Source organism: Octodon degus, unplaced genomic scaffold (assembly GCF_000260255.1).
Source record: "Octodon degus isolate 3935 unplaced genomic scaffold, OctDeg1.0 scaffold00035, whole genome shotgun sequence".
Taxonomy (NCBI): Eukaryota; Metazoa; Chordata; class Mammalia; order Rodentia; family Octodontidae; genus Octodon; species Octodon degus.
In genome coordinates this window covers 12,547,176-12,559,484 of record NW_004524611.1, presented here as the reverse complement: position 1 = coordinate 12,559,484, position 12,309 = coordinate 12,547,176, and the positions used below count along the sequence as shown (strand labels likewise).

Sequence of the window (12,309 nt, the reverse complement as noted above, 5' to 3'; positions counted from 1 at the left end):
ATTTATTTATTTATTTATTTTCTGGTATCAGGGATTGAACTAAGGACCTTGCACTTGCCAGGCAGGTGCTTATGCCACTGAGCTATATACTCAGCCCTAGTATTTATTTTTGAGATAGGGTCTCTCTATGTAGTGAGCCTTGAGCTCACTTTGAAGCCCAGGCTGGTCTCGAACTTGAAGCAATTCTCCTGACTCAGCCTCTGGAGTGCTGGGATCACAGGCATATGCCACCACACCCAGCTTGATGTTAGGATTTTAAACTGGGCATGGTGGCACATGCCTGCCATCCCGCGGAGGCAGGAGGGTGGTGAGTTTGAAGCCAGCCTGGGTGAGTTGGCAAGATCCTGTCTCAATGTTTAAAGAGTGGTAGGGTGCTGGCCTAGCTATGCATGAGGCCCTGGTTTAAACCTCCAGGACTGGAAGAAAGTGTCACACTTGACGATCAGCTATTAGAACTTTCCTTCCCAACAGGACTGGAGTGTATGCTTGTCGCTGCATCGATTGTGTAGTCAGCATGGGAGCGGAGCGGACGCTGTCTCACTACCTCTTAAACAGGAACTGTCAAAGTATCTACCTGGAAGGTTTTTATAAGGATTAAATGATCAAACAAGTGGAGTGCTAACAATAATACTCAGTAAATCAAAGACAGCTGTTCTTATTGTCATTAGCCAGTATTTCTAAGTGAACGTCGTTCAGTGAAAACATACACTAGGGGGCTGGCAAGATAGCTCAGGGGACGAAAGTGCCTGCTTAGGCAAAGTTAGGCCAACTACAGGGAGCATGGTTCCACCTACGCACGGGCCATACCTGGCCTGCCCCCAGGGCAGGCTGAGCCGGCCCAGGGTCTGGGTGTAGCGGCGTGCACCTGTGATTCCACTGTAATGTGTACACCTGTAAACCCAGTGCTGGGAAGGCGGATCACTGCGAGTCCGATCTAGTAGTGAGACCCTGAACACCCTGTAGACCCTTCCCTAAAATACAAAACTAAACAAAAACCACTAGGGCAGGCGAGATAGCTCAGTGGACTAAGCACCTGCTTAGGCAAGCACAAGGATCCGGGGTTCCCCTCCAACACAAGCCGTGCCAGGCCTGCCCTGGGCAAACCGAGCTGGCCACCAAGAGTGGGCGTGTTGGGCTGGTGAGATGGCTCAGTGGTCTAAAGCGCCTACCTAAAACAAGCTTGGCAAAGCACAGGGACCGTGGTTCAATCCCCCAGCACCACATGCCAGCCAGCCCCGCCTCCTGGTGGGCTGAGCTGGCCACACACACACACACACACACACTCTCACACACAAATAAATAAAATTAAAAAAAAAAAAAAAAAGACTGGGCGTGTTGGTGCACACCTGTAATCTCAGCACTGGAGAGGCTGAAATAGGAGGATCACTATGAGTCTGAGCTGCATAGTGAGACCCTATACCAAATACATAAAATTAAGAAAAAAACAATACACTGATTTTGTTACAACTCTTTCATAAAAAAGCAACTCCTTAGAAGATAAAATATCTTTTGTTTTATTATTTTCTGAGACAGGGTGTGAGTGCACACTGGCCTTAAACTCACTATGGAGCCCAGGTTGGTCTCCAGCTTGCAATGATCCTCCTGCCTCAGCCTCCCAAGTGCTGGATTACAGGTGTGTGACACTGAACACCTGGCTGATAAAGTATCTTTTGTACAGAAGCATTCTAAGCACACAAATTCTGGATCTTTAACAATACATAGACTTACCAAATTTTCGACTAAAGAGGTCATTAACTTGTTCTCGTAGCTGTTTAATCTTTTCAATGCTTGATAATCTTTCCTTCTCATTATCTAAAAATAATTACATAAATAAACAAGACAAGGTCATTAATTCCTCTCCATACTGTTGAGGGGGAAAGTTATCACTTTATCTGGCTCATCCGTTTACTTCGAGCAATAACTGTTTCTGGAAATTCACAACCAGAAGTCATTATAGATAACAGAGAACTTTCCAGGTGATGACACAACATAGTCATGTTCCACAGTACTCTGGGGAACATGTTCAACATCATGCAAGACATGGTGCTCAGCTGGGGTGGTGGGATGCTCCAGTAATCCTAGTCCATCGCGCTGAGCTGGCCACTGAGTTTGGGCATGGTGGCGCGCACCTGTAATCCTAGCGCTGGGGAGGCTGAAAACAGGAGGATCGCTATCAGTTTGAGCTGCGTAATGAGACCCTGAACAAAAATAAACGAGAGCAGGAGGTCAGTGAGAGACTGGACCAAAAGTGACGGTTACCTGGCAACTGCGCACGTAGCGACAGTGATGTTTTGCTGTGCCAGGTGCGATGCCACCTAGCAGGGCACACAGGGATGTGGGCGTGTTTAGAGGAATTAGGGAGCAAGGAACAGTCACTCCAGGAACTTGGGCAGCCTGGGGGAGGTGGGCCTCAGACCTGTCACTGACGCTCACAACCACTTTCAACGTTAGAATAGAAATCTTAGCCAATACACTATGACAAGTAAAAGAATTCAAAGGTACCGGGAGCAAAAGGAAATACTTTTCATACTTTAAAACTTTATTCTGGCCAGGGATATATCTCAGGGGCACAAAGTGTCTGCTTGGTCAGTACAAAGTCCTGAGTTCAATTCCGGGTACCAAAAAAAAAATCTTTATTCTGGGCTGGGGCTGGGGCTCAGAGGTAGAGCTCTTGCCTTGCATGCAAAGGCCCAATTCAATCTTCAGCACCACAAACAAAACAAAACACAAAACATCTTTATTCTATTTGATTTGGAATAATGAACTCCAACATGATTTAAAATCCAAGAGGCAATAAAATAGTGTATAGAGGGGCCAGAGAGATGGCTCAGTGGAATAAGTGCTTTCCTGGCAAGTGCAAGGTCCTGAGTTCAAACCCTGGTGTCACAAAACAAACAAACAAAAAATGTGTGTAGAAAAGCCAGTCTCACCCCTTCCCAGTTCTCCATCTTTCAGTCTGGAGTTACTATGTTATTATGTTCTTTCCTAGTCTGCAAATATAGCTTAACCTGGTTATAACCCTGAGTTATAACCAGGCATGTGAACAATTTGAGTCATGACCAGAATTTCATTCTTTTTTTTTTTTTTTTCTTTTTTTTCAGAATTTCAGTTATAACTACGACTGGACTCTGCTGCTTGTGCTTCTGGATGGCCTCAGATACAGATTTCGCCCTGAAAGAGTTCTGGAAGGAACAGGAGCTCTACATTACAGCGTCCTTGCCTCTGCGGGGTTACCTGCGAAATTCCAGGCCCGCGTCTCCCTCAGGATGTTGCTGTATCTGCCTATAAACAAGAGATCCGGAAGGCTGTGTGGAGGAGCTTGAGCCCTCAACTGACAGCTTGAGCTATAACTAGCCCTCGGGACCACGTGGAGTTCCAGACTCAAGGGTGCAAAGTATTGAAACAGGAGGGATTATTTTTTTTTTTTTAGGGGGTGAATAGTAGAAATCAAACTCAGGGCCTCATGATTGCGAAGCAGGTTGCTGCGCCGCTGATAACCCTGGTCCCAAACAGGAGGTCATTTATTTATTTATTTATTTATTTAATTTTATTTATTTGTGTGTGTGTGGCCAGCTCCGCCCACCAGGGGGCGGGGCTGGCTGGCATGTGGTGCTGGGGATTGAACCCCGGTCCCTGTGTTTTTGCTGAGTTTGTTCTAAATAGGTGCTTTAGACCACTGAGCCATCTCACCAGCCCCCAGGAGGTCATTTAATGATGACAACAAATCAGTTTCCCCTCTGTGGCCAAGTCCAAGTCCACAGCAGGGGTGCGTGGGGCTGCCACGTGGAGAGGTTTCCTGTGATGCTGAGCGAGGGCAGGAGAAGCTCTGTGTGCCTGTCGCAGGGACTGAGAGGAGCGGGACATTTACGCACCTTTTATATCACTGAACTGCCATCCCTTACTCGTCAGGGGGACTAAGGCAAAGTGACGCCCCTGAGAGACGAACCTGGGTTGTGAAACAGGTAAGACACAATGAAGGAAAACTGTAAGACAAATTACGATCAAGTCCGCCGCTCGCCCCTACCTGGAACTGTGACCTGCACGATGTTAAGCTCTTCCACACCTGAGGCAGAAGTGGTGAGGACGGATGAATCTGTGTTTCCTTAAAATAGAAACTGAAGTTTAGAATTCACAGGAAGTGAGGCCAGTTCTCTAGAAACATCAGAGTGGCACTTGGGGTGGAAGCCCAGGCTGCAGTGCTTTCTTTCTTCTCTAGTTAGTAGTGGGCATTCCCACCGAGCTGCATACCCAGCCTCCTTCCTCCCTGTTTTTATTTATTTTTTATTATTTATGTATTTATTTTTACATTTTTATTTATTTAATATAGGGTCTCACTACACAGATCAGACTTGTCGTGATCCTCCTGTCTCAGCCTCCCCAGCGCTGGGCTTGCAGCTGTGTATCACCACGCCTGGCTTCAGGGCCTGCACGGTGTGCCCAAGGTTCTGGGGCTGGCACGGCATGCGGTACCCGGGATCAAACTCAGGAAACTTGTCAGGCAGGTGCTTATGCTGCTGAACTACCTCCCCACGCCCGTTTTTATTTTGAGACAGGTTTCACTAAGTCACTAACTCGCTTAGGCTGGGCTCTAATTTGTGATCCTCATTCCTCAGCCTCCCAAGGTGCTCAGATTCCAGCGTGGGCTACCAGGCCTGGCCCATCTTTCTTCCTGGCCCATCCGTCCTCATTGCACAGAGCATGGTTTGTCCTGTTGTGCCCCAGCGCTACTTTCCTGAGCTTAGTTATGTTGCCTACAACGTCCCACTCCTGGGTCCTGATGGACACTCAGTCTACTGCTTTGTATACACTTATACATGCACACACACGCACACACACACACACACACACACACACACACACACACTGATTTCAATCCATTCCTTACAATAATCCTTCAAAAAGAGAGCCAGGGGTAGCAACGTATACCTGTAATCCCAGCACTCAGGAGGCTGAGGCAAGAGGATCACTGTGAGTTCAAGGCCAGCTGGGGCTATATAGTGAGTTCAAGACCAGCCTGAATTGCACAGTGAGACCCTGTTTTTAAAAAGCAAACAAAATAAAACCAAACCAAAAGGAAGGAAATGAAAGCCACACTTTAGGAGGCAAGAGAAGGCTTTGATAACTGACCTTCAATTTTCATGTCCCCTTCGGGATCCTCGTTGGTTTCTGAGGAGGCCAGCTGAGTGGACTCTGGGGACAAAGGGTCACTGGTCAGCAAGCTTCTCCTCTCTCCCCCTGCCTCACAGCTTCCACACTGCACAAGCAGCTTAAAATAGGCCTTCTATCCAGTGGATCCACAGGGAGTTGGGCATGGTTAGGGATAATAACAAGAGCATCAAGGACAACATCATAGGGGATTCTCTAATAAAGGACAGGAAGAGATGGAAACTTCTAGACTCTATCAAGTAATGCCACCACCCACGTGTACAGACAGGGTGCTTTGGTTTGGGGAACTAGAACTTGTGTGGTCACAGTGTTTTGTTGTTGTCATCAGAACTACTAAAGGAACAAAGCTGACTGCTGTGGCTAATACCCAGTTCCCCTCTGTCCTGCCAGTGACCCAGGGTAAGATGCTGCCCAGGGTGCCTGTGGGCCCTCCGCTCTTGTAGAGGTTGAGAATTACAGTGCAGGTGTGAAGTTCCACACAGCGATGAGAGGAAGGAAAGAATCCCAGGAGAGAAAAACGGTGGTGCATGCCTACAGTCTATCCCAGCACTCGGGAGGTGGAGGCAGGAGGATCACCACAAGTTTGAGGCCAGCCTAGGTTACATAACAAGATGACAGCCAGTTTGAGCTTTGTAGAAAGATCCTGTCTTGAAGTACAACAAACAAACCAAAAGGACAAATGCTCTATGAGCCATGACTCATGAGGTATCTAAGCGGTCAGATTCATAGAAACAGGACATAGGCTTGGGACAGGCAAAAGAGGAATACGTATTTTTTAAAAGCATAATTAGAAAATAAATGAAAGTTGATGATAGAGTTCACTTGTCCTTTTGGCTTAAAGCCACTATGTTTAAAATGACTAATTTGGGCCAGGGAGCTAGCTTGGCAGTTTAAGTGCCTGCCTGGCAAGCGCAAGGACCTGGGTTTGATCTCAGTACCACATACTGAGCCAGCCACTGAAACTGGGCCCGTAATCCCAGCACTGGGGAGGCTGAGGCAGGAGAATCACTGAGTCCAAGCAGTGTAGTGAGACCCTGTACCAAATAAATAAATAGATCTTTAAACAAATAAATGAATAAAATAAGATGACTAATTTGCTGAGTGAAGAAATAATTCTAAAACTGGATGCTGTAGTCTCTTTCCCTGAGAAAAGTTTATTAAGACTTTTTTTTGGGTAACAGAACCAAGTTATGACCAAGGGAGCTGTTGGAAATACCTTGCCCAGTAAGAAGCACTCCCAAATTGCCGCCTGGAGAATACACTGGATTTTGTGGGGGGTGGGGGGTAATGAGATTGTTTTGGGGCTTTGCTGGAAGCTAAGACAGATCTACCCCTGCCCAACAAGAAGCATCTCCACAGAAAATGCCCAAGGCCCTTCAGGCCTTTAGGCTTGGAGGGCAAATCTCCTTTGTTAATTTCACCTTGGACATAGGTAAACTCCTTCAAGGGCTCAAGCGCTAGCTGTGCGCAGAGGCGCAGGCCTGGGATCCCGACACTAGTAGGATGAGGTATGAAGATTGGAAGCTGGAGTGTGGCCGGTGGAACTTGGCAAGGCCTTCCCTCCCAATAAAATAATATAAAAGGGTTGAGGATGTAAGGGTGCGCTTCAGTGCAAAGGCTGCAGGCTCAGTTCCCGGCTGGGGGGGGGGGCGGGGGACCGGACAGACAGACAGACAGACAGACAGACAGACAGACAGACAGAGACAGAGTGCTTGTGCACTTGTGGTCCCAGCTACTCAGGAGGCTGAGGCAGGAGGGCCATGTAAGCCTAAGAATTCAACACCAGCCTGAGCAACATGGAAATCTTGCTGGGGGTGGGGGAGGAAAAGGAATAAACAGCACCGGTGTAAAATAAAAGCCATATCCAGGGGCTGTAAGTAGAACCATAGAACAGGAAAGCAAATGATCAGGCCCTTGGTGCTACTTCTTAGGACAGGGACTCAGGCAGTGGAAGAAGACCACGCACAAAGAAGCCACTGTCCCCCAACTCAAAAGCAGGGAGAGCGCTTGAGCGCTTCCTGCACCGCACCTTCCATTGGTGAGTCCGGCTCTCTTGCATGGTCCTCCCTTGTGGAAGAAGGGTGGCTGCCTGGAAAGGAAAAGACAATAAATGACAAAGGAGATAGGTCAGTAGAATAAGTGCTTGCCAGGCAAGCGCAAAGCCCTGTGTTCAATCCCTGGTTCCGGAAAAAACAAAACAAAACAAAACACGAGAGAGAGAGAGAGAGAGAGAGAGAGAGAGAGAGAGAGAGAGAGAGAGAGAGAGAGGCTAGGCGCATTTCGAAAGAGTCGCAGACATTCAAAACAGAGCTGGGAAATCCCGGCAACAAACCCCAACCAAGTTCCGCGTTCTGTACTTCCAGTTCCTTCCTGCGTGCCTGGTACTTCAGGCACAGGCAGGGTGTGGTGCAAGCCCGTCCATCCATCTGTGCCTGCTGCGGGGCGGTCAGCAAACCCTAGCTGGGCTGCAAGTCCGTGTATAGACTTTGCAGTGGGCACAAGCAAAACCTAAAAACGTCCGTGTGGAGCCACCAGAACATCATGGCTTCTTTTAAAGTTGCGCCTAGCCCGGCATGATAGCGTATGCCTGTAATCCCAGCACTCAGGAGGCTGAGGCATGTGGGGCTGGGAATCAAACCCACGACCTTGCATTTGCTAGGCAGGCACTTATGCCACCAAGCTATCTCCCCAGCCCCATGCCTCTTTTCTTTTTCCTTTTTTAGTACCGGGTATTGACCTCAGGACCCTGAGCTTGCTAGGCAAGTGCTTGTCCTTCTGAGCCATCTCCCTGGCCCCCCATGCCTCTTTATTTCTAATGCACTAATGGGGCCGCAGACACCTGTGGCTCAGTGCAGAGCGCTGGTGTGGCACACATAGCCTCCTGCTTTGGTCCCCAGCCTGGCAGGAGGTGGGCTAGCAAACCCCCCTCAGAACGGTACCTTAGGAATTGTTTCCTAAGAATATTATTTTACCCAATCACAAGAAAACTTTAAGATGGGTAAGTGTAACCTGGAGCCAGCGCTTGGTTCCATTCTACCATTCATGTACGGGTTTTATTAGTTGACCCTGAGGTCCCCTTTCAGTACGGGATGTACTGCAGGCCCAAGTTGTGTTTCTAGCCACTGTGTCCCTGCCGTGGCATGACACGGAATAGTTCCATGGTCTTTGTCTCTCATGGCACCGACATTCTTCAAGAATGGAGACCCTGCCTTGCGAGGTGGCGCATCCCCGTGATCTCAGGTGCTCACGAGCAGAGGCAAATTTGAACCCAAGTTGGGCAGTTCAGTGAATCTGCCAGACCCTGTCTCAAAACAAAAAAAGCTGGGGATATAGCTCGGTGGTAGAAGGTCCAGGTACAACCCCAGCTCCCCCACACTAATAGAAGGGCCCTTCATTCTGAATGCCTGATGTGTGCTTGCCATTAGCTTCCGATTTTGTACTGTCCGTCAGAATACGGCCTAGAACAATGTCATGCCCGACTCGGGCTGTCACATCTGGGGAACAGGTGGGCTCGGCGCCTACCTGTCCTTCACTGCTGATGCAAATTTGATCCCCTAGAGATAGCTCAGGGAACTAAAGCACCTGCTTAGGCAAGCTTAGGCAAGTGCAGGGGCCGTGATTCGATGGTCCACACCACATGCTGCATCAGCCCCGCTCCCAGGGCGCATTGAGCTGGCCACAGAGTCTCGGCCTAGGGGCGCACGCCTGTGATCCCAGCGCTGGAGAGGTTGAAAACAGGAGGATCACTACAAGTCAGAGCTGCATAGTGAGACCCTGTAACAATTAAATACATTAAAAAATAAAACCCAAATTTGATCACCTAGTTAAGGTATTCTTATTTCTCCACCATAAAATGACTTGCCTTCCCACCTACAACTAACAAGAGTGTGAGGGGGCAGCTGTTAAATGATGATAAATCTGGTCTAAACCGGTCCCTGTACTTGACTGATAAAGTTTGGCCCAAAGCAGCCTCCGTGCATAGTGAAATGTATCCTAACTTGATGTAAACAGGTTGTAACATGATTTAAGTTTAGCCAAGAAACTGCAGGTCAGGGAACCACAGCAGTCAAGCTTCAGCCAATCACAGGCTACCAACTGATCGGAAACAGATACAAGGTAAATGCCGAATACAGCCAATCAGGTTGTTTCTTTTTTTCTTTCTTTCTGTATTTAGGACAGGGTCTATAGGGTCTTACTACATGGATTGCACTCATAGTGATTCTCCTGTTTTCAGCTTCCCAAGCGCTGGGATTACAGGCGCGCGCGCCACCACGCCCCGTCTCAACTGCAGCCTCAGCGCGCCCAGGGGGCGGGACCCACACAGCACGCTCGGGATCGAACCCCGGCCGTTGCCTCTGCCTAGGCGGGTGCTTTAGTCCACTGAGCTCTCTGGCCGGCCCTAAGCAGGATGTTTCTTACATCACTTCCTGCTTTTGACAATAAATACATGCCAGACACGTGGCCGGGTCAAGCATTCCAAACCAGCCTCTTGCTGGAATGCTGTCTTAGGTTTTCTTGTGAAAAGTGATAAATTTGACTACTTTTGGTTTTTCTTTTCTTTTGTATTTTAGGGAAGGGACTACAGGGTGTTCAGGGTCTCACTACTAGATCGGACTCATTGTGAGACGCCTGTTTACAGCCTCCCAAGTGCTGGGATTACAGGCGCGTGCCACCATGCCCAGTTTCAACTGCTGTCTCAGGGCACCCCAGGGACAGGGACGGCTCGGCAGGCCTGGGGGATGGAACCTCCAGCCCCTGCACCTGCTTACAGGCATTTTGATCCGCTGAGCTATTTGGCTGGCCCTCTTTCTCTAGGAGAGACTTTTTTTTCTTTTTCTTTTTCTTTTCTATGTGTAAGGCAAGTTGGCCATTTATTCTTTGTGAGTCACAAAAAAAGGGTTTCCCACTCAACATTCCATCTCTTTTCTCAGTCATCACTGGCCCTTCCACGGTAAGCAGTAAATGTCTGTTTGCGGTGGGCTTGTCCAAATCAGGATCCCAAGGAAACCCACACATTGGGCTAGGGTCGGGACCCCGTGGTAGAGCTTTGCATGGCACGAGCAAGGCCATAGGTTCAATCCTTGCACCCAAAACAGTAACATCACGAGACTCTTCCGTGTACTTTTCCGTAAAACAGGTTTCTTTGTTTTTTTCTCTCTCTCTTACTTGCATCCTGAAGGACCAAGTTTCAACAGACCACTGCAAAGCTCTACCACTGAGTCCCGACCCCAGCCCAACGTGTGGAGCAGGAGGGAGGTGGAGGCAGGACTGTCGTGGGGAGGACACCCAGCAGCCTGTCATGCCGGGCTGGCAACACAGTCTCTTTCTGCCAATACTTTCCACACCCTTGTTAGTCTACCTCAAAGAGCTCCCTTTATCTTCCACGGTGACATTAAAGACAGGGAAGCTTTGTGCCAGACAGGCAGAAATTTCTGTTGTGGTCCAGATCTAGAATGTCCCCCAAGGACGCACATGCTCAGAAGGGCTTGGGGGGGTGATTTGATTTGATGGGTTCAGAGCGAAGTGTGCTGAGAAGGCGTGGCTTAGTTGGGCTGGGTTCTGGGGGCGTGGTCCAGAAGACCACACCCCTGTCCCTTCCCGTTCTGTTTCTGTGGCCCCAGGACTGAGCACCTATCCTTTGTCAGGCTTCTCCAGCAAGACTTCCAGCCTAGGCTGGATCACCAAGAGTCTGATCTAGTAGTGAGACCCTAAACACCCTGTAGACCCTTCCCTAAAAAAAAAAAAAAAAAAAAAAGAAGAAGAAGAAGAAGAAGAAGAAGAAGAAGAAGAAGAAGAAGAAGAAGAAGAAGAAGAAGAAGAAGAAGAAGAAGAAGAAGAAGACGACTTCCAGCCTTGGGGCCAGTTCACCAGGGACCGGAACCCGGAGATAAAATAAACACCTCTTTAAGTCGTGGGTGGCAGGGCTCCCAGTGGAGAAAAGCGACCGAGCGAATAGCGCGGCAGCAATTCTGCATATCTGCAGATAGTTCACGGCGGCTTCCGGGCTGAGGATGGGGAAAGTCCGCGCGCTAGCGGGCGGGGGCGCACAGAGCTTCCTTTGGGTGGCCCAGGGTCCTTGGTACCCAGGGCTGTCTCTGGCCCGTGAGCTCGTGTCACGGGTGGGGGTGGAGTGGGAGGTAAAGGGCCAGGGACCTCATAGGGGGAGGCCTGGGAGGAGGGGCAAGGCCAGGGGCACCTCGGATTGGGTCTCCAGAGCCCCGGGTGTGGCTGGCAGGTCACTGGGATGCACAATGCAGACAGCCTCTAAAGGATCGCAGATTTGTTTGGGGTTTGTTAAGACAATTGAATATGTAAAATTCTCAAATTGGGGGCTGGCCAGATAGCTCAGCACCCTAAAGCGCTTGCTTAGGCAGAGCGCAGCGCACGGGTTCAATCCCCTGGGGTGCGCCGTGAGATGCGGATTGAGACTGGGCATGGCGCCTGTAACTCCAGCGCTTGGGAGGCTGAAAACAGGAGAATCACTGTAAGTCTGATCTATGTAGTGAGACCCTGTAGACTCTATCCTAAAATACAAATAAAATAAAACAAAATTCTCAATTTGGGCCTAGAGGTGGACTTGCCTAAAATGCCTGAGAACCTGGGTTCTGTACCTAGCACTACCAGCCCTAACTGGCACCAGAAAGCTCATCTGTTTTGGTGAGTCAGGTCTCACTGTGTAGCCCAGGTGATCCTCCTGCCTCAGCCTCCCTGAGTGCTGAGATTACAGGCACACACCACCATAGTTGGCAAATTTTTAGTTTTTATTTATTTTTGTGTATTTAGTACAGGGTCTACAGGGTCTCACTATGTAGATCGGACTCATAGTGATTCTCCTGTTTTCAACCTCCCAAGCGCTGGGATTACAGGTGCACGCCACCATGCTCAGTTTCATTTGCCGTCTTAGCACGCCCCTCAGGGGCAGGGCTGGCACAGCAAGCCCGGGATCCAACCCTGGCCACTGCACCCTGCCCAAACAAGCGCTGTAGTCCACAGAACTATTTGGCCAGCCCAAGTTTTTAGTTTTGATGAAATGCAGTGTCTACTTTTTGTTTTGGTTCCTTGTGTTTCCCAGGCTATGTCTGAGAACTGTTGCTTAGCCCAGGGTCATAAAGATTAGCATCACACTTTCTTTCAAGAGTTTTA

The 12,309-nt window shown here is 49.1% G+C and overlaps 1 protein-coding gene across 1 annotated transcript in view; it reads right to left on the bottom strand.

Annotated features, from left to right (window-relative positions):
- The window catches only part of LOC101561378 (general transcription factor II-I repeat domain-containing protein 2B), a 45,949-nt gene that overhangs the window by 5,108 nt on the left and 28,532 nt on the right, over positions 1-12,309 (bottom strand). Inside the window, exons 9-12 of the mRNA XM_023714308.1 lie at positions 7,196-7,289; positions 5,128-5,190; positions 4,025-4,102; positions 1,729-1,812 (exon numbers count right to left, since the gene is read on the bottom strand). Of these exons, the coding sequence (XP_023570076.1) occupies positions 1,729-1,812; positions 4,025-4,102; positions 5,128-5,190; positions 7,196-7,289 (319 nt within the window). The remainder of the gene's footprint in view (positions 1-1,728; positions 1,813-4,024; positions 4,103-5,127; positions 5,191-7,195; positions 7,290-12,309) is intronic.